This window comes from Puccinia triticina, chromosome 1A, assembly GCF_026914185.1.
Source record: "Puccinia triticina chromosome 1A, complete sequence".
Classification (NCBI taxonomy): domain Eukaryota; kingdom Fungi; phylum Basidiomycota; class Pucciniomycetes; order Pucciniales; family Pucciniaceae; genus Puccinia; species Puccinia triticina.
In genome coordinates this window covers 413,370-434,747 of record NC_070558.1, presented here as the reverse complement: position 1 = coordinate 434,747, position 21,378 = coordinate 413,370, and the positions used below count along the sequence as shown (strand labels likewise).

Here is a 21,378-nt window from a genome sequence, read left to right as displayed (position 1 = left end):
CACAGCGGCAGCAGTGGAGGCCCGTCTCAGACCAGCACCACCCACCAGCAACGCTTCGAGATGGTCCACCCTCACCCGCCAATCACCATCCTCAACCTCGCCAAGAACGCAGCCGAACACTATGGCGCAGAGGCAGTGACCCAGAAGCAGTACCTCAGGAAGACCAACCGCGGGAAAGTACAGAAGCTGTGCAGGGAACACTACCTCCGCAACGATATCCCGTGCGGCTCGAGCCACTGTGCAGACTGCCAACGGATACTCTCGGCTATCGAACTCGGCCATGGACACCGCCACCCTCAAGACAGCGCTGGCCAGGCCGACCGGATGGAGATCGAGGAGACAGAGAGCACCAAGAAACGAAGGAAAGTACTCCTGCTGAGCCAGAGCGCACGGACCGGCCATCGCAAATTCACCAACAAACACTACCTCGTCCTCGACACCAACGTCGTCCTCAGGCAGATCGACTTGCTCGAAGCCGCCAGCTTTGGCACCGACCTCATCGTCCCCCAGACCGTCCTCGACGAGGTCCGGCACCGCTCCCTGCCGATCTTCAACCGGCTCAAGAGCCTCATCAACGAGACCGATCCCACCGGCAGGTTCATCCGGGGATGGGTCTTTTGGAACGAGAGCCGATTCGATACCCACGTCCGACGCGAGCCGGAGGAGTCGATCAACGACCGCAACGACCGTGCCATCCGCGAGGTCTGCACCTGGTACAAGGCCCACCTCGCTGCCCACAAGATCGATGTTGTCCTGCTCACCGACGATCGGGCCAATTTCGACAAAGCCAATCAGCAGCACATCCTGGCCTCGACCACCAAGCAGTATGTCGAGCATATGGCACAGGAATCAGCCCAGCTCCTCCTCGATCTGGTTGCTAGTACTGGCTCAGCATTCGAATCAGATGACCCGAACAATGCCCAGAAGGAGAAAACTAAATCCAATTTCTATCAGGAGTATCTCCCGTTAGGTCAACTACAGAGCGGAATCCAATCAGGTCATCTTTTCCAGGGTACCTTCCGACCCAACCCGTACAACTACCTCGAAGGCTCAATCTTCCACGATGCTTTCGATAAGCCGCTGCTCTTGATCGGGCGAGAGTCGATGAACCGAGCGATCGATGGCGATGTGGTGGCAGTCGAGCTCCTGCCCCGAGAGGAATGGAAATCCTCAACTGACGATGTCGTAGTCGAGCAGGATGCGGCGGGTCCGGCAGAGGATCCGGACCCAGAATCGGCGGGCTCCTCGCTAGAAGAAGAAGCTGAACAGAAGGAATCGAGGACGATCTCCAAGACGGTCAAGAAGGCTGGCCCAGGGACCAACAGCCAGCCGACGGGCAGAGTGGTCGGGGTGATCAAGCGGAACTGGAGGCCATACGTCTGTCACATCGACCGGGCCTCGATCCCGATCTCAGCCCTCCAATCGAGTCTCTCGGCCCATGCGGTCTTCGCCATGCCCCTCTCCCGCTCGGTGCCCAAGATCCGGATCCGGACCAGACAGGCATCCACCCTGGCCAACCAAAAAATCCTCGTCTCCATCGATCGCTGGGAGCCTAGCTCGAGGTACCCCGAGGGCCACTTCGTCAGAGCCCTCGGCATCGTCGAGTCCAAGGACACCGAACAGGAGAGTCTCTTGCTCGAGCATGATATCCCATATCGCCCCTTTGGAAAGGCCATCTTGGACTGTCTACCCGCCGCTGGCGACAAGTGGGTCGTACCTGAGAAATCCTCCTCGAGTCCCTTGTGGAATAATCGCGAGGATTTCAGGGATCTGATGGTCTGTAGTATCGACCCGCCTGGCTGTCAAGATATTGATGATGCTTTGCACGCAAAGAGACTAGCCAATGGTAACATTGAAGTCGGCGTTCGTGGGTCAAGCTTCATGTTTTCTTTTTTTGTGCAAACCTACTTCTAGAGAATAACTCCTTGAAGCTTAGCTCACCCCGGCTCTCTTCCTTAAACAGATATTGCCGACGTATCTCATTTCGTTTTGCCTGATACGCCGATGGATGTTGAAGCAGCTTCAAGAGGTACGACAGTATATCTGGTCGACAAACGGATCGACATGCTTCCGTCGCTCTTAGGGACCAACCTGTGTTCATTGAGGCCGGATGTTGAGCGATTAGCGTTTTCGGTGATCTGGGAGCTGCGCGAGGAGGACAGCAAGATCGAGGCGGTTCGGTTTACGAAGTCGGTGATCAAATCCAAGGCGGCGTTCACCTATGAGGCCGCACAGATCCGGAAGGATGACAGCAGCTTGAAGGACGAGATCTCGGAGTCGATCCGGCTGCTCAATAAGTTGGCCATTCAGCTTAAGAAGGCCCGGATGGACAACGGCGCACTCAACTTGGCCTCCCCGGAAATCAAGATCCACATGAGCTCCTCAGAGTCCAGCGATCCGGTTGATGTCGAGCAGAAAGAATCCAGGGAAACAAATAGCTTGGTAGAGGAGTTTATGCTGCTCGCCAACATTAGCGTCGCCAGACGGATCTATGAATCTTTCCCTCAGACCGCTGTCTTAAGGTAATCACATCCTTCCTCCTATGCTCAACTCGCTTCTTAAAATCATGTACTCTCTTTGGGGGTTTATAGACGTCACAACCCGCCGCCGAAGACTAACTTTGAAGTTCTACAAGACGTTCTACTCAAGCGACGTGGATTGGAGCTCGACGTCTCAAGCTCAGCTAGCTTGGCGAGTTCATTAGACAAATGTATTGTCAGTTGTCCGGCTTCCCCTCTATACATAACACAGAATTCTATCTGAGCAAGAAAGCACTGACTGCCTTTATCTCGATGACTTGTTTTGGTTTTTTTTTCTTGCAGGATCCAAAAATTCCTGCCTTCAATACGCTGGTTAGAATTATGGCTACCCGTTGTATGTTACCTGCGGAGTACTTTGGCTCAGGCTCGGTCTCTAAAGATACTTTCGGTCATTACGGTCTGGCTAGTGAAATTTACACTCACTTCACAAGTCCAGTTCGTCTCCCCATGTGTTTCTTTTTCTAAAAATAAACTTGAACAATATCTCAATGTTTGAATGCTGAAACAGTTTTTTTTATAGATCCGACGATATGCAGACGTGTTAGTTCATCGACAGCTCCACGCAGCCATCACTGATGGCCCGCTACCAACATCGATGAACTCCAAGGCGTTTGTCGAGAAGATCATGACCAACATCAACAAGCGGCACAACGCGGCCCAGAAAGCTGGGCGAGCAAGTGTTGAATTCTACGTTGCCATTGCTATCAAAGCCAAACAGCAAACACTACAGCAAAAATCGCCTTCTTCTATCCCACGATCAATCCCTGGCACTGAGCCCTCTCCGGCAGCTTACGTCACTGCTGAGGCGTTCGTCATTCGGACGTTCAGAAACGGACTGGCGGTATTTGTCTCTGAGTAAGCAGCATCATCCTTTCCTCCAATCCCCACTACAATCAACATAACCATAACAATTTCTGATATATTCTTTCTCTCTGTCTGGATTGCAGGTATGGCTTGGAAGGCTTGATCAAGTTCAAGGAAGACCAAGAGTACGATGGCGAGCGGTACGAGATCGGCGTGAGTCGGCAGACCGGATCATCATCTAAATCGGCGTCCGTCCGCGAACAGACTGATGGCGGTCTGGTGAAGATTGGTATCTTCGATAAAGTCTCTGTCGGTATCTCGACCGAACAGGATCGCTCCACTCAGCGCGGGAGAGTCAAAATGGTCCTCCTGAAACCAATCAATTCTTCTAATCTTTAACCCTGTTCCCTCTCTTTTTGTTGGTCGTCTTGAGACCCTACTCATACCAAAAATACTCAGGTATCTTTTCTTGAGACAGTCCAGAATTCAGCACTTCCGCTACGACCGGACATAGTGGTCCGAGCAGCTGCGTGCCGGGGCTGCAAACGCGCAGAAATGTACAGATCTTGCCGGATATCACCTGCCGAGTCACCGGCCGAACCGGCTTGGTCGGCAGATTGGTTACTGCTGATGGTACACACCCACAGTCGACGAATCCTATTCGATTAGGGCAAACATTGTCCCATCGAAATGCCGTAGTTAATGCACAATGTGAGAGACTACATACTGCACTAGTTTTTCCGAGTCGTTGCGGAGGACATGCCTACTACATATGTATGTACGGTACTTGGCGGGGTCTGTTTGCTGCGCCAACTCCAAAAACAGATAGGTTTCAGTTGTGTCACTTGTCGAGGCCATGGCTCGATTGTCTCAATGACCTTTAGGCTTTGGCGAGAGTAATTTTGGAGTACACATTCATTTTTGCCAAAAATAAGAATTGGGGTGTGTAAATTGAAATCTGGGAAGGATGCAGATCCGAAGGCAAGTCATCCACTTCCCGTCGCACTCTAGGAGGGATCTGGGAGGCTCCCAGAGCCCCAAAGTCTAGATTTTCCCTGCAAACTTTGCTTCAGATCTGGGTCTGGAAGGGGTTTGTAGATTGATGGGAAGTCCTCCATTTTTTGTACAACCTTTGAGGAAAAGCAAGGGCCGAGACAAGGTGGATAAAGCTTGCCGGATTTTACTACCAGTACGTAGCAGTTTGTTCGAGTCGCTGTGGATTACTTATGTACATGCATACAAGTTAACCTCATACTTTCCAAGGTCTGGCTGAAAGTCAAAAGTTAAACTGATGAAACCTTGAAAAACAGTCTGCCCAAGTCAATTTACTGCTCTAACTTTACAAATTGTCTCAAGGAGGTCAAGGACATATGTATTTGTAGTAAACTTCAGATTGCATATATCTGAGATTTGTTTCTCTGAGGTCAACTTTTCAACAGTCACATGGGAAGAAACTTCTTGGCCCAAATGCTTTGGGGAATACAGTCAAATTTTCAAAGTATCCCTGCAAAAAAAAAAAACACCAATACTGTGTTAATTTGCTATCATAAGGGAATACATAGCTGCAACTTGCAAGGTCAAGGTCATAATATATTAAGTAAACTCACATTTGGTCAGATAGATGAACCAAGTTTTGTGTATTGTCAATATAATTTTGTGATTGTCTCATGGACAAAAGGCTTGGCTACCTTGTCAGGTCAAAAGCACATAAGTGTGAAACATTTTACTGTGCTAGCAACACTGGGTCGCTACGCTACGCTACGCTATTTCAGCGCTACGCGTTAGCGTAGCGGCAAAAAGCGCCCATCTATCTTGCATAGCGTTAGCGCGCTGTTAGCGCCGCTATGCTGCGCTAATTTTCAGCGGCGCTAACAGCGCGCCAATTCTTTGTTAGCGTTAGCGCGCCGCTACAGTCGCTACGCTGCGCTGCGCTGCGCTACAGCGCTTTTAGCGGAAAAAAAGCCCTTTTTTCCCGCTAAAGGCGCTGTAGCGCAGCGTAGCGCGCGCTCTTTTGCGCCCTACATGTTTAGCGTTAGCGCAATTGCGCGCATCTGCGCTAACGCTACGCTATCAGCTAAAATAGCTGCGCACCGCGTGCGCGTAGAGTTAGCGCATATGCGTGCAATTGCGCTAACGCTACGCTAAAAAATAGCGCATTTGCGCTGCGCTACGCTACGCTAACCGCTATGGTTAGCGTAGCGACCCAGTGTTGGTGCTAGCACGCTATTTCAGGGGAGATATTGAGGAAAATAAGATTATAAATAGCCCATTGGTTCTGTGGTTTGGCTCTCTTCACCAGTTTATTCCACTGCTCAGTATCATTATCTTACAACTTCAACTTTCAAACAATAATTTCTCCAGCTGTGTCATTCATACTACAGTGATGCTCTTGACCAAGATCTTAGTTGCCTTCAAGCTCTTAAGCTACTACAACATCTCAGCTCATCCGCTTTTACCTCAAAATGCTTTGGTAAAGAGATGTGGTGAGGAAATTTCAGCCTTAGAAGCCAGCAAGAATTTGGCTGGTCACCCAGAGAGTATGCCAGCTTTCCCTCAGATAACAATGGTATCAAATTTTCTAAGCTTTGATTTTCATAATAATTCTTAATCATTTTTAGCCTCTGAAGTCCTTCTAGGAAAAGGAGGGTTGGAAACCAGGGAATTGGATGGTATGTCAATCTTTTCTTCTATTTTATTTTATTTGTTTTGAATGGAGTAAAATGGCAGTTTATTCCTTATTTCTGGTGTGAATTGTTGATGATGATTATTTGTCAGGTTCTGGAAGTTCTGGTCAAGCAGAAGGTCAGTTTTTGACACCACCAAAATTCCAAAAAGAATTGTTACCCTTCATCTATGATAATCAATGTTTAACAACCAGATTATCACAATGCTCATCCAGATTTGAGAAGTAAGTGTAACATTGAATTCCTATCTCTCATTTGTGAAAATACAAGAGAAACTCTCTTAATTAAATTTGATGAATTGATATTCAAAACAAAAAACAGAAGATAAAGGAATTAAGTTGGAAGAGCAAAGTTCAGATTCACGAAAAAAAGAAATATATTCTGAGCTTGTTGGTAAGTAGGCTTTCACAATATAAATTTTGAATTTTTGATTCAAACATTGACTTTGGGATCATTCAAAATTGACACTTGATACATCCATGGATGGTGAAGACCAATTTTTTGGTTCCTTGAAAGAAGCTGGAATTGCTGAAGATAACAGAGAAACAAAATTATATCATGATACTGTCATAGGTGAAATCCGTGAGCAGTCTTATCTTCATTCCTTCAATTGTATAATTTAGCAAAAAAAAGCAATTCTGACTTCTTTCACCAGCTTTTTTCCTGGCCCGGGAGGCCCAAGATGGCTCAAAGCGTAAGTGCTACATAATTGTCTTTTCATTTCTCATTCCTGAATCCTGCTCACCAAAAATTTCCTTATTCTGACATTCCAATATCTTCTTGGAATGGAATCAAAATATGAAAACATGTAGAGATTCCAATTGAAGAGAGAAAGAATGATCCATCTTTCAGAGAATTTTATCAGTTCCTAAGTAAGCAGGATTTATTCAATTCAAATCAAGAAATTTGAAATGCCAATTGTGACTCATAAAACATCATTTCTTAAATTGGCTTTCCATTGAAGAGTCCCTTTACAAAAACACACAAGAATTTGCAAATAGACAAGGAATAATAAATGAAAGTGACCATCTTGCATTGATTAAAGGTGAGTGGACACAATGAATTTTTTTTTTCTTTGATCAGAATCAAATTTTCAAGAACAGATATTTGGATTGATTTTTTGATCACAAATTCTTCTTGAAAAACACTTGATCAAATGGAAAAAATAAGATAAAGAAATCAATGATGGATTTTATGAAATTGAAAAGAAGGTTGTGGAATATATGTATAGTAAGCAGACTTTTGACAAGGCATTCATTGAATCTGAGATTGAAATATTGGAATTTAGCTCAATGATTTTTTTTGTCAATTTGAAGATGTATATGGAAACAAACCATACGAGGAACTTCACGCACAATCAAAGCAGATTGAAAAGTCTCTCTATCAGTTGAACTAGAGTTCAAGGCGGCTACGCCGCTGCACTTTCAGGGGTCCAACCTTTACAGCCCCCCCTGACCAAATCAAAACCCCAAAGATATGATCTCCAAATGTTTGAGTTGCATTCTTTTGTAGATCTCCACTTCAAACTGTCCCCAATCATACTTGACCCTCAAGTTGAGTTGTTCTCAACTTTTGCTTAACTGCTCATCATCTCAATTAACAAGTGAACCATGAAATTCACAATCTCATGGTGTATTGGGCCCTGTCACTGATGTGCTCTCAATCAATTCCCTGCCCTTAGCTAATTGGAGTATTGGTGGCAGGACAATACAAATGATCCTTGTGGATCTTCAATATTAGGGAAAAAAATTGTTCAAACAACTCTTGTGAATGCTATGGTGTTGGGTTTTGTTGATCTCCATCTGGGGCTCATGTTGAATTAGCACCTAATTAGCCCAGCAGAGACTCATGCCTTCTGCACCCCGTCTGATTTGTGATGAAGATTTTGGGAATGAGATCGGTCTGAGAGAGAGAGAGATTCATATCCTGTTTTGCTAGATGTTTGACCAGGCCTATCTTCAAGCTGAGAAGCAACAGGCCAAGGGTAGGCAAAAGGAAATTTTTCGCCTGGAATGTTTTCCAGTGGATCATTGTAGCTTTTCAGACTAATATACTCATAGGTCAGTTTACACACACACTGTTTATCAAGAAGATGTAAATACCTTATCCCAGAAACTTACAACCCATTGAATGGTTGATTGATATGCGCAGTTGGCGCGGGAGCAGTGGGTGCATTCTACGGATCGCGTCTACACGGGCCCGAGGCGGAGGCGAAGGTGTTTTTGTCTGCCGGTCGAACTAAGAAGCCTTTCAGACAGAGGGCATCAAGATCTCGAGTCAAACATATGGCACGTACAGGGTCCGGCCAACGCGGGTGTTCGAGTTGGTCAAGCGGGCCGACGAGCTCGGCCCGCTAGTGGAACTGGAACCGGACGCAGATCCGGCTGGGATTTTGTGGTTTTCTGCACAAAGGTGTTGGCCGACCGGTTGATGACCCTGCTCTCCTCGCGCCTCTCTTGAAAACACCCAACGACGGCCGCCATCCTCCGACATTGGTGCTCATCCAAAACGGCATCGGCTTCGAGGATGCCCACTGTCAGAGACACCCCCAGGTCCTCATCCTCAGCGCCGTGACTGTCGTCAATGCTGAACAGCTGCAGCCGGGCTGAGTCAGACATAACCAATGGACGCGGATCAGTATCGGGCCCTATCTCGACCATCCCCATCCTCCAGTCGCCTCTCAACTTGCGCTCCATTCGCAAACTCGGCTCAAGCTCCACGCCAAACTTTTTCGGCACGGCCAGATCAACGACGCTAAGATCTATGGCGAAAGAGAGCTCCAGATCCTTCGTTGGCACAAACTAAAAATCAAGTCAGTCCATCAGACCCCTTCGCAGATCTATGAGGAGATCAGATGGGACTGACAAGAAGATGTAACATGAAAAAACTAAATGCAGTACTTCCATGAAACCGACCTTGATCCTGTCCGGTGGAATGGCGCCCTCAGAGATGGTGAAAGACGGAGGCCTGCGGGAGCATTTAGCGGGATGCATGGGGGAGATATTTGGGGCAGCGTTGAAAATCTTTGGGCTCGCGGAGTTCCCGGCCGAGTTTGCGAGCATAGAGCAGATCTTGCGGTCGACGGAGCGCGCCGGTGAGTGGGCGACCATCAAGCCCTCGATGTTGCTTGACTGGGAAGCCGGTCGGCCGCTCTAGACCGAAGTGATCCTACAAAGGGTGAATTAGCTTCAGTTTGAGATCATGTACCCCACCCGAACCGACAAGATCAACCTACTGAAGGCCTCTAGAGACTTACGACAAGATATGAAAGCAGCAGCTGTGCCAGCGCCAATGGAGCTGAGGTAGTTGAGATTATGGGCCAGGTGGGTTTTTGGTTGGGATGCCGAGCAAGTGGTCAATGGAGCGCGAAGAATTTTTGATATTCTGAGAGAGGTCTTGACAAGAACGGCGGGATGGGCCAAGTTGAAATTGGTGGCAGACGGGAATATGTTGCGGGCGCGGATTGCATCGCAGAGGTGGTGGTCGCAGGCGGCTTTAGATTGAAGGCCACAAAGGCCGGTTGTATTAGGCGAAGAAAATTGACAGAGCAGTTGGCGAGACTCCCAAAGCGCTCGACTCCCTGCCAGATTGGTATGTACCTTGTTGATTGCCGTGGCACTGGCTTAGGGGTAGTGAGAGGGGCTGTACATACAAGCAAGGAATCACTGTATTCACCTGGCAACGGGCACAGTGGCTTGTGGCTTTCTGGGCCAAGGTGATGATGGTGCGCTCTGCAATCACAGCTTCTTCAGTATATAAGGGGCCTTCTACTGCACCAAGGTTCATGCCCCAGGTGATCCTCCCTGCTCTTGCATTTGCAGAGCACTGGTGGTGATCCTCCCCCTCCCTAATTGCACTTGCAATCGGCTGAGGGGTTTGCAGCCCCGACTTTTGCCCCACGCACTTGCGCCAGGCTGAGCGGGTTAACACCGGTCTCTTTTCACCTGTGGCATGTCACAGGCTGGGAGTTCGTTAAATCCTTTGCTTTTTTTGTAGATATGTTTCAGTTAAGATTTGTGTTGTTTGTTTGTTCATTAATTTAGCTTGTTTTACTTTCTTTTTTTTGATTGCTTGTATATAGGGGGAACCCTTGATTTTTTTTTTTTTGGCAAAACTGTGGTTTTAATAAACTTAGATAAGAGAGTAGTCAGTAAGTTTTATAAAAAAAGTTACTGATCAAAAGAAAAATGTGTGTGAACTAAAGCTTAAATTTTTATCACAAAAAAAAAAACCCCACAACTTGCATCTATTGAATTACCAGACCAAGCTAAGGAAAATGAAGGTGAATCACAACACAAAAAATTCACATCATATTTGCAAGGTAAGTATAATTTTGATAACAGAATCTCATCATATGAAGTGGGTATCAAGGCTGATGTTGTTCATTGGAAAAAAAATCTTTGTAGAGCAAGGTTTGGAAGACATGGAAAATTTCCTGGTTGATTTGACAAAATCAATCCAAAAAGATTGTATTGAAGACATTCTTAAGGAGTTAAGGCCATATCTGACAAGAAAATTTTTTTTTGGTGTTGAAGATGTTGATTTAATTCAGGAAGATGCACGCAAGAAAGCAAATTTATTACATCAAGAAATGGGGCTTCTTGAATACAAGAATTTGAAATTGTTGATGCAGAATCTACAATTAGAGGCAAGTATTAGACAGCTCATCAAGATAATCAATGTCAAAGACCCACGTTGGTTTGTCAGGTGTTTTGGCCCTGAAGAACTGTAGAATCCCAGAATCCAACAGTTCTTCAGGAATCAGGGCCAAAACACCTGACAAACCAACGTGGGTCTTTGAAATTGATTATCTTGATGAGCTGTCTAATACTTGCCTCTAATTGTAGATTCTGCATCAACAATTTCAAATTCTTGTATTCAAGAAGCCCCATTTCTTGATGTAATAAATTTGCTTTCTTGCGTGCATCTTCCTGAATTAAATCAACATCTTCAACACCAAAAAAAAATTTTCTTGTCAGATATGGCCTTAACTCCTTAAGAATGTCTTCAATACAATCTTTTTGGATTGATTTTGTCAAATCAACCAGGAAATTTTCCATGTCTTCCAAACCTTGCTCTACAAAGATTTTTTTTCCAATGAACAACATCAGCCTTGATACCCACTTCATATGATGAGATTCTGTTATCAAAATTATACTTACCTTGCAAATATGATGTGAATTTTTTGTGTTGTGATTCACCAATCCCAGAATCCATGGATCTCAAATTTGAAGGATCATGTTGCCAAATGGTATCTTTTCTGAAATCCTTTCACTTATCATAGTCATCTTTTGCAAAATCATGCTTATTTTTTTTTGTGATTGATTCCACTTTGGGGTAGGATTTGCTTTTCTCTTGATTTTTTTCATCATCATGATCACCATAATCATCATCATAATAAAAAATTAGCTTGTTAGAATCAATCTTGTAGGCATATGTCATACTTTCTATTGACTATATGTGTCAACATTGGTTATCTCTCATGAGCATTTTTTTCTCTCTAAAGATTTGTTTTCTTTGCATCCAAGCCTCTTGTTTTCAATCTGAGAGGTCCCAAGAATCCACTGGATCTATTGGAAAAGTACTCCCAGAGATTGAACAACCCATTCAAAGAATGATGTCTTCCAATCATCCTGATTGAGTTTTCCTGGATGTATCCATCCAAGTCCCTCACCAACTGTAATCCCCAATCCTCCTTGTACTATTAAGTATTTTGCCTACAGTAGGATCTACTTCAATTGAGTGGCGTAGATGCGGTTGGAATTTTCCAAGAGGAAAACTCTGTGAATCTCTAACAGGCTCTGCGGCCAGGTTTCCGTTGCATGAAAGCGGTTAATTTTTGCTCTGCACAAAAACACCCAATTGGTTAACCTTAGACTTTGAAGAACCAAATAAAATAATGCTTTGGTTGGAGGGGTATTGACTTGAGGGAAGAACGTTTGTATGTGTATGGTTTCGGTGATAGTTCCCTCTGTAATTGATTTGGACTCTGGAGGGGGGTCCGAAGGGCTTGGATCGGAGAGGCTCAAAAACACCATCATCCATGTCATCCATGGCGACCAGTTAAGCCAATCCTAAACCGGTCACATCCCCTGGCCTCAGATGAACCGGTGAAGTGGACTGGCCCTCTCGATGCGCCGTCGGACGGATATCGGCCGGGTGAAGACGGATGAATTGGCTGTTGGGCAGCTGGTGATCGAACGCGAGGATGTCTTCAGCCTCCGAAGACCCTGCGGGGCTCTCCTCCAGAGAGGCTTTGTTAAGCTCGGACGAGACCAAGCTTCCAGTCGGTCGACGGACTTCGGATCAGCATTCAGCAAGCTGTAGCGGGTTCCGAGGATCTGCAAGAACATCGGCACCTCCGGGAATCCAATCGAGCATAATAGCATCGCCAGACCGATCTATGAATCTTTCCCTCAAACCGCTATCTTGAGGTATGTACTTGTCTCCTCTTACTCCTACGCACAACTTACTCCTTGTCTAATGAATTGATTTGCTCTCTGGGTCTGTAGACTTCGCAACCCGCAAGACTAACTTTGAAGTCCTGCCAGTCGTCCTACTTGAGCGACGTTGATTGGAGCTCGGCGTGTCAAACTCAGCCAGCTTGGCGAGTTCATTAGAGAAATGTTTTGTCAGTCGTCCGCTTTTCCTTCTGTCTCTGAGCAAGCAACCACTGGCAGCTTGTGTCTGGATGACACGTGCTCACTCTTCGTTTTGTTTTTTCTTGCAGGATCCGCCAATTGCTGCCTATGATAATACGCTGGATCATGGTTACCCGTTGTTTGTTACCTGCCGAGTATATACTTTGGCTCAGGCTTCTAGTCTCTAAAGATGCCTTTAGCCAATACGGTCTGGCTAGTGAGATTCGCAAGTTCAGTTTGTCTCCCTACGTCTTTGTTTTTGTAAGAAAATCAAACAATATCTCAACAGTTGAACGCTGAAAGAGCTTTATCGCAGATCCCACGACCTACGGACGCATCAGTTCATTGACGGCTCCACGCAGCAATCACCTGCAATCACTGAAGGTCCGCTACCATTATGATGAACTCGAAGACGTTTGTCGACAAGATCACAACGAACCTCATGCTGGTGTTGAATTTTACGTTGCCACTGCTATCAAAGCCAAGCAGCAACAACAACAACAATTCACTTCTTCTATCCCACCATCAAGCTCTCACACTGTTCCCTCTTCATCTGCTTTTGTCGCTGCTGAGGCGTTTATCGTTTGGAAGTTCAGAGACGAACTTGCGGCATATGTCTCTGAGTTAAGCAGCATGAGCCTTTTCGTAGATTTCCACTGCAACAAATATAACGGAAACTTCACAACTAATTTTTAAATTTGTTTTGTTTGTCTGAATTGTAGGTTATATGGCTTGGACGGGCCGATCAAGTTCAAGGCAATATTACGATGGTGAGTGTTACGAGACTGGTGTGAGTCGGTAGACCTGATCATCTAAATCATCTGCCGTCCGGCCACAGATTGATGGCAGCGACGAAGTATCCGTCGGATCTCTACCAAACAGGATCGCTCGACTCAAGGCAGTAGAGTCAGAATGGCCCTCCTGAAACTACATAACCGACTCTTCCGATCTATAACGCTCCTCGAGATTCCTCTCCAACTATCCCCACTATTTTTGTTTGTGGGCCTGAAGCATTCAGACTTCTTCTCTTGGGTCAGTTCATAATTTATGTATGACTTCACCCGCCTGACATAACGGTCTGAGAAGCTGCGCCCGTGGGCCACCATTAGCGCAGAAACGGGCAGAACTTGCCGCGCATCACCCGCCGTGTTAACAGTAAGACCGTTCTCGGCAGGCTATAAAGCTGATGGTGCAGCCTCACAACCCATCGAGTGAGGCCCATTGCTCCTCGTGGTTCTCCCAACGCGACACAGTTGGTGTACAAGTTCGAGACTATGTAGCAGTACCAGCACAACCTCAAACTTTCCAAGGTCCGTTTGCCGCGTCCACTTCCAGATTTCTCAAGATGGTCGAGGACGCAGGATCAACAAATACAGATTGGTTCTGGTTTCTTGTTGAAACCATTGCTTGATTGTCTCCAATCATATTGGCCAAGTGTCAGGTTGGATAAAAAATTATTGCTTGGCCTGCTATCTTTGAGGATTAGGATTAGTGTCAAAGCGCCCCTTCTTCCAACTCAGCTAAGTGCAATAGGTGTTAACCACCCCGCCTGGGGAGAACGGCAATTAGGTCAGTAGCCCTGCTTCAAGGGAGAGCGAGTTGATTACCATAATCATGTCGCGGAATAGGTACATAGCTTCAAGGGCAGGTGGGTATCACTTCAACTCCAATAGATTCAGGTAGGTCAAGTTTCATCTTTTTTCGAGGCAATTGTGAACTTGTTTCATGCGACTTCTTGATACAACTGCTTATGCTAGGGATTTCTTTGTCAAGAATGAAGACAAATAACATAATAAATAGCCATGGGCTCTGGTTCGGCTATTCCCACCAGGTCCCCCCCCCCCCCCCCCCCCCCCCCCTGCCCAGTATCATTTTCTTTGCGTTTCACTTTTAAACCGCCGCTTTATTCGTAGCCATGCTCTTGACCAAGATTTTAGTTGCCTCCCAGCTCTTAAGCTACTACAACATTTCAGCCCATCCACTTATAATTCAAAAACCTTTGGTGAAGAGATGTGCCGAGGATGTCGGAGCTTTCAAACGTGGCAAAAATCTGGCAGATCAAAGTAGGCATTTCCCTCAGGCGAAAAAGATGCCGAAAATTTGCCCCAGCTTGATATTAATAATGGTTGTTGATCATTTGTATCCTCTGAAGGTCTTTTAGGCAGAGGAGGCTCTGAAACTAGGGATTTGGATGGTACGGCGATCTTTTCTTTTTCAATTTCTTCTTTGGTGTTGGTTGTTGATGTTTGTTATATTGTCTCAGGTTTCAAAAATGCCGCACTGGCGAAAGGTGAGTTCTAACTTCTTGATACCTCAGCAAGCAAATCTCGAAATGTAGGAAGGATTCTAAACCTCCACCTATATTGCTCCAGATGATACCAAGGCTCATCGGGACTTGAGAAGTGAGTGTCAAATTTAACTTGCGATCTCTCATTTTTGACAAGCCAAGAGATCCTTCCTGAACGCATTTTTCTTCTTTAATCAACCTGAACGCAATGTTCTTCGATAATCGATATTTGTCAAATTATGTAGAAGGTAAAGGGATCATGATTGAAGAGCGAAAATCAGATTCACGACCCACAGAACCGGATGAAATTCGTGCTCATTTCGACGATTCATATGGTGAGGAGTATTCCTTTTCATCGCTTTGATCTAATAATCAGGCAAAAAAGTTCCACCACTCAATCCTTCAACCGGATGACTTGTTGCCCGGGTGGACCCGCGTGAACTCGCAACGCAAGTGGTGCATTGACCTCTTTATATCTTATTCCTGCTGAGCAATACAAACGCTCTTATGTTTGAAGCAATCTGAAATCCAAAGCTAATTTTGAACTTTGATCACGAAATGAAAATAATAATAATAATAATAGAAATGTCCATTGAAAAGGCAAAACAAGATCAATTTTTCAACGGACTGTATCAACACCTAAGTAAGTAGAACTGGCTCAACTCAATCTAATTGTTTTCAATGCCACTGGTGCTCATGTTAGTATTAAACATAATTCTTAATTTTTTCTTCTTGAAGCGCAACTCTACAAAGGCACACCTTCTCGCGATGAACAAGGAATACTAAGGGGTGGTCGTATTGTGTCGCATGAAGGTGAGTAATGACAAGCATCATCTGGTTTCTTTGAAAAGCACTGCAAGCAGGATTGTTTGGGCTGAGTTTTAAATCTGGATTTCTACTTGAAAAACTAATTGACAAACCATCATAATAAGATTGGGCAATCTTCCGAGCACGAGAAGCACTTGATACTAAGATCCATGAATATCAGGACGGTAAGTAGACATTTTACCAAGCAGAGTGATTCAATTTTAAATTCAAATATTGAGCTCCGGATGTGTTGGTTGATGGATTCTTGAAGCTGTACATGACAAAACGCATTCAAATAAGGAACTCGACGCACAATTAGACGAGATTTCTAAGTCCCTCTCTTTGATTGATAAAAAAATTATCAGTGAGTTTTACATTTTGTGAATTTTCTTCGGACATACGAAAATGTTTCGGAACTGAATTTTGATTCAATCTTTTGATCAAAAAACAACCTGAATACCAAATGACCAGGTCAAGCTGAGAAAAGTGAAAAAGAAACACCTCATAGGCCAGTTGGGTCGTTTAACCCAGGTCAGTTTTATCGGTAAGACCAAAATCCAGCACATGACTTGTAAATCGTGGCTGAAGTCTTACTTTGAAACCCCTCCTTCGCAGGTGACGACTTATCCCAGGAAGCTGCCTCGATTAATTTCATGAAATTGATGCACAAAGATTGCATTGAAGAAGTCATCAAATCAGAAAGGTCATTTATCAACAACCTGGGGTATTTCACTGGATATCATCTGCAATGGATTGAGGCAGCTGTTCGCGCCAAGTTAGCGATGGCATCTGAAGGAATGGGACTTCTTGACTATCAGAGTTTGAAAAGATTAATACGGCACATTCATCGACAGGAATGTTTTAGAGCACTAATCAATATAATCAATAGCCACCGTCTCCCATGAAGATCAATGATATCGCCTCCTGTGGTTTCTATTTGTTGAATCTGCTTGTCTTTCCATCCAAAAAACTTCTGGTTTTTTTATCCAAATCCCACATGACCTGGAATAGCCAAGATCCGTCAGTATATGTTTTAGAGCGTTGTAACTTGGAGGGAAATCCAAGCAGATGAACGACTCCGAATTCTCCTGTTGCAAATTTCACATAAAGTATAACGTGCTCCGCGACATTTGGGGCTCCACCCTGATCCATGATTAAAGAATATCTGGTGATATGTACACCATGAACATCATCATGGCGCCCTAGCGCTACCATTGATGCCCTCCGAAGCGACGGACTAGGGGTGAGTTGACCGGGGCGGGTTATGTAACGTCTGTATTCCACCCGATCGGAGACTGGATCACATCCAGCGAGAGCAGAATCGCAAACTCCGGTTTCTTCAACCAAATCGAAAGGGTAGACCAAATGAAAATCCTTATCAGTGGTGGATCGGGTCAGTCCCATCTATGGATTCTCTTCCTCCATAAACATATGACTGATGCAACGAATACAGGGTTACTCGGACGGGCCGTCGTTGATCTATTCAGACACAAAGGGGACGAGCCTCATCATCAAGGTAAGCAGGAACAGTCAAACATTTTGATGTTGAAAAAAAGATCTTAATTGCCAGTACTATGACTCCAGTCACCTCACTCTCCTTCACTCGATCGGGACCAGGATTACAAAAGGTATGCGCAGAACAAGACACATCTAGGGCATGTTTGGATTACAGACAGCCGAGAACAGCTGCTTCGAATGAGATCTAGGTCGATCTTCGCGATGAACAACTGGTCTCAACCCTGGTACATGATCTCAAGCCGGATGTCATGATACACTGTGCGGCTGAAAGACGACCGGACGTGGCTGAGAGAGACCCGGAAGGAACTCAAAAGGTTGGATCGGCAGCATATAACTATGATCATTAGGTATATTCGTTGGCCTGATCCCGAACCCTTTCCAGTTGAACGTCAGAGTCACCGAGCATCTGGCCGAGCTATCCAACCAAGTTGGCTTCAAATTGATCTACATCTGCACAGACTATGGTACGTAAACATGTATCAACAAATCTCCAAAAAAGGGAGGGATGTGAATGAAACCTAAATGCGCACCATCAATCGTAATAAAAACAGTTTTTGATGGTAATGCTCCCCCGGGTGGATACGATGTCGAAGCAACTCCCAAGTAAACCCTTCCTCAAGCTCTCGACCAACGGATGATCCAATGAGCTAATGAGATACTTTGTCATGAGTCAGTCCAACAAATTTATACGGCAAGACCAAGCTGGCAGGCGAACAGGCATTGCTTAGGACGGTGACCAAAAAGGGCAACGCGGTGTCCCTCCGTGTCCCTGTGTTGTTGAGTTGCCCCGTCCCCCTCTTTCTTGTGACTTAGAGAAGCTCACATTGGCTGGGACTTTAGATACGGGAAAGCTGAAGGCAACAACGAGTCAGGTACCTCATCTTTGAAGTTTTACCAAAGCCCAAATATAACCGCTAACCTTTACAATTTTCTTCCGTGCTTGATTTGGATTACCACGAAAATTAAAGCTATCAATGTCCTGCTCGATGGGGTCAACAAGGCTGCAAAGGGTCAGAAAGTGTTAATGGACGATTGGGCGACTCGGTTCCCTACTCTTGTTGACGACGTGGCCAAAGTATTGGTAGCAATAGCTGGTGAGTTCTGTTGAGGTTACTTTTTAAAACATACTGTCCTGCTTGTTTTCAAGCAACGAATGTGCTTACTTTGAAACTTGATTCTGTAGAATACAAAGACCCACTCCCGCCGATCTTGCATTTCTCCTCCGAGCAACAATACACCAAGTACACAATCTCCCTAGTATTTGCCAAGCTTCTTAAGCTGAGCGAATCCGAGACCAAGAACCTGGTCCCCCAACCCGATCCTCCCAAGCCGGCCCAAGGGGAAACGATGAGGCCGCGAGACTGTCGCTTGAGCAACCAGGCCCTGGTTAGCCTCGGCATCTGCGTCCAGCAAGCCGATTTCGTGGACTGGTGGACGGCTTATTTGAATAGTCAATGAGTCTGTTCCCCCCCTTCTTGGATTCAAGAGACTTGACTGACTCCGGAATCTTTGAAGATAAGTTCCCATCTCAGTTCCACTCAACATCAATTGTGCGTCATCAATTGAATGCCGCGGTGTGTAACTTGGACAATGTAACAGTTTATCTATTTTGATTGATGCCCTGATGTTCACAAACAGTACGTGTCTTCCTTATAATTGAGGCAAGCGGAAAATATCTCTAAACAACATACATCAAAGCTCAAATACAAGTACAAGATCAAAATAACATAAACAGATATTGTGGAGGTCTTGTGAGTCTCATGAGAAAGCCTGTGCCATGAATCCCGACGACTCCAATGCGAATGACCTGGGAGCAAACTAATTTTATCGACCTTTATGAGAAGCAAGAGGAGACAGAACGAGTTGAGAGCGGCGGCACAACAAACACATTTTTTTTTGCGTTTTAAAATCACAGATAGCAGGGGGGAATTGATGCTTGGGATGCTTGGTAGAAAGAATAGAATAACACAATGTACCAAATGTGGAAGAAGAAACGCAAGAGACAAAGAGCCATGATCTTAACGTTGTGAGACTTGGTATTGGAGCAATTCAGACAATCAGACATCCTTGACTGTTCCATTGAGATTTGAGGACTTCGATCCAGCGGACAAGAATTTTGAGCCGACTTCGGTAGCTGATGATTGGTAATAGGGTTGCTTTGTATTGGTCTGAGATCGGCAAGACCATGGCCACCCAATAGGTGAATTCAGTAGGCAGGTCCGGCATGGGACCGAAGGTGTCCTATTAGTTTTCAGTCAGGGGTCCAAAAATATTGATCAATAGCTCATTAGTCTCATGGAAGGTGGATGGCTTACATAAAGACGTTCAAGAATCCACGGAGAACTACCCGATCGCAACACTTCGATGAATTCTTTGCACGTGTCCATTAATTTTTCGGTTGATGGACAGGTGATGAGATGGTTGCCGAGAGACACATCACAATCCGGTGTCTGTTCTTTGGCTTGAGGTGGCAGCCATCCTTCTTGGATGGGCATATCATCAAAGACGTGAATCTTAGCGACCAGGTAACCATCCAGCGATCCTAAGAGACCCTCAATCCTGAACCGGTCACATCCCCTGGCCTCGATCAGCATTCTTCCATCGACCGCTGTTTCGTGCTTTCGTATCTCGAGGATTGTCCCGAAGGGATGAACCGGTGAAGTTGGCTGGCCATCTTGGTGTGCCGCTGGACGAATGACGGCTGAGTGAGGGTGATTGAATTGGTTGTTAGACAGCCGGTGATGATCGAAGGCTGGGATGACGATACCAAACTTCCGGTCGGTCGACAGACTTCTTCGGATCATCAGCTTGTAACGGGGCTCGAAGATCTGCAAGAACATCGGCACCTCGGGGAATCCAATCGAGCAGACCATCAAGGGAATTGTGTGATTGGTCTCGAGGGTGGCAGGCGAAGCTGGTCTGTGTGCCGAAGTGAGACATTGCTGGATGATCCGGTCAATCAAGAGGTCAATTCCTGGGACAGCCTGAGGGCCCATGAGGAACGGCTGTCGGCAGACAGGACAGTTGTCGGCATGGTCACGTGCCCGAAGGAAGCATGAGCGGCAGAAAGCGTGACCACATGAGATTGTCACTGGAGAATCGAAGACCAGTGAGCAGAGCGGGCATTCTAATTCAGCGCGTAGGTTGCTTCTGATGGAAGCATGACCGGCTGGTTTGGGGGGCAGGGTACGGAGGATTTGAACGACCTTTTGCAGGATGAAGTTCACCGTCGGACTTGGCTGAGCCAGGTGACGATTATCATCGAGTGTCAAGACTGGCAGGGGTTGACGACATTGCTGGTGCTGATTTGTAGCTGGTAACTCGTGCGGATAGACATCATAACAAGCTGAACAGAGCGAGTAGCCTGAATCGAGAGTGATGGGTTTGAAGAGAAGGTGTGAGCCGAGGCCCTGGGCGGTGCAGGGAGAACAAGAAGGCGGCCACAGGGCAGCCGCTGGAGAAGAAGACAATGCGGTGGAAGAGGTGTCGATGAGCTTGAGGCAAGTCAAGAGATTGACCAACTCCTCTCGCAATACTTCATTGTCAGCTTCTTGCTCGTCTTGCGATTCGGTGATGTTATCCTTCCGCGAACAATTATCTGGACTGTTATCATGTCGGTCTTGCTGAGGTTGTTGCCCAGCTTCCGCGCCTTGGCTTCCCGCCGAGTCTGGACTGCCCCGGTTGCACTGATTGTCCTGGGGGGATGGTCTGGAGCCATCGGCTTGTCTCCACTCGTAGCACGGGTCGGGTTGCATCGTTTCCGCAGAACCGATAGCGATGCAAACTATTCAACGAGCACCGGTATGTAGCGGAGTTTCTTCATCGAGGCAGTAGTAACGCAAGAGGAGTAAGGCGACACCACTGGTCTAGAGCCATGGGCATCTGGCACTGTACACGGACAACTCGGGTGCCATCGTGAGACTTGTGATTCGAGTCGATCTCCGCCTTGACCATCGAGAACCAGCCGAGACACACGCTCGACGGAAGGCGTTTCATTCCCCAGTCAGTCTGTGTCTTTCCAGCTCTTTCCCGTCACCCAATTGACAAACAGTTGCGGATCGAACCTCTTGCAAATCTCGCCTAGTGAGGAGAGTGAG

At 46.0% G+C, this 21,378-nt stretch overlaps 7 protein-coding genes across 7 annotated transcripts; 5 read left to right on the top strand and 2 right to left on the bottom strand.

Annotated features, from left to right (window-relative positions):
- Positions 1-60: 60 nt before the first annotated feature.
- PtA15_1A67 (uncharacterized protein) lies at positions 61-3,743 on the top strand (the record flags this gene model as incomplete). The annotated part of the gene is made up of 6 exons (XM_053165732.1): positions 61-1,867; positions 1,964-2,522; positions 2,592-2,715; positions 2,823-2,975; positions 3,061-3,395; positions 3,488-3,743. The coding sequence occupies 6 exons, from the start codon at positions 61-63 to the stop codon at positions 3,741-3,743; spliced, it is 3,234 nt and encodes a 1,077-aa protein (XP_053016284.1).
- An 8,383-nt stretch (positions 3,744-12,126) lies between these two features.
- PtA15_1A66 (uncharacterized protein) lies at positions 12,127-12,417 on the bottom strand (the record flags this gene model as incomplete). The annotated part of the gene is made up of 2 exons (XM_053165721.1): positions 12,127-12,217; positions 12,305-12,417. 2 exons carry the CDS (start codon positions 12,415-12,417, stop codon positions 12,127-12,129), a joined length of 204 nt encoding a protein of 67 aa, XP_053016283.1.
- Positions 12,418-12,777: 360 nt separating this feature from the next.
- PtA15_1A65 (uncharacterized protein) lies at positions 12,778-13,443 on the top strand (the record flags this gene model as incomplete). The annotated part of the gene is made up of 4 exons (XM_053165710.1): positions 12,778-12,899; positions 12,986-13,053; positions 13,151-13,292; positions 13,392-13,443. 4 exons carry the CDS (start codon positions 12,778-12,780, stop codon positions 13,441-13,443), a joined length of 384 nt encoding a protein of 127 aa, XP_053016282.1.
- A 1,141-nt stretch (positions 13,444-14,584) lies between these two features.
- Positions 14,585-15,320, top strand: PtA15_1A64 (uncharacterized protein; the record flags this gene model as incomplete). Its single annotated transcript, XM_053165699.1, has 5 exons — positions 14,585-14,732; positions 14,822-14,863; positions 14,933-14,959; positions 15,042-15,071; positions 15,202-15,320. The coding sequence occupies 5 exons, from the start codon at positions 14,585-14,587 to the stop codon at positions 15,318-15,320; spliced, it is 366 nt and encodes a 121-aa protein (XP_053016281.1).
- Positions 15,321-15,541: 221 nt separating this feature from the next.
- Positions 15,542-16,668, top strand: PtA15_1A63 (uncharacterized protein; the record flags this gene model as incomplete). Its single annotated transcript, XM_053165688.1, has 6 exons — positions 15,542-15,599; positions 15,695-15,769; positions 15,889-15,948; positions 16,035-16,127; positions 16,235-16,294; positions 16,379-16,668. 6 exons carry the CDS (start codon positions 15,542-15,544, stop codon positions 16,666-16,668), a joined length of 636 nt encoding a protein of 211 aa, XP_053016280.1.
- Positions 16,669-16,831: 163 nt separating this feature from the next.
- On the top strand, positions 16,832-18,739 carry PtA15_1A62 (uncharacterized protein; the record flags this gene model as incomplete). The annotated part of the gene is made up of 11 exons (XM_053165677.1): positions 16,832-16,872; positions 17,005-17,156; positions 17,217-17,279; positions 17,348-17,391; positions 17,470-17,595; positions 17,664-17,745; positions 17,833-17,884; positions 17,956-18,057; positions 18,122-18,153; positions 18,250-18,375; positions 18,465-18,739. The coding sequence occupies 11 exons, from the start codon at positions 16,832-16,834 to the stop codon at positions 18,737-18,739; spliced, it is 1,095 nt and encodes a 364-aa protein (XP_053016279.1).
- A 591-nt stretch (positions 18,740-19,330) lies between these two features.
- On the bottom strand, positions 19,331-21,036 carry PtA15_1A61 (uncharacterized protein; the record flags this gene model as incomplete). The annotated part of the gene is made up of 2 exons (XM_053165666.1): positions 19,331-19,522; positions 19,597-21,036. 2 exons carry the CDS (start codon positions 21,034-21,036, stop codon positions 19,331-19,333), a joined length of 1,632 nt encoding a protein of 543 aa, XP_053016278.1.
- Between the last annotated feature and the right edge of the window lie 342 nt (positions 21,037-21,378).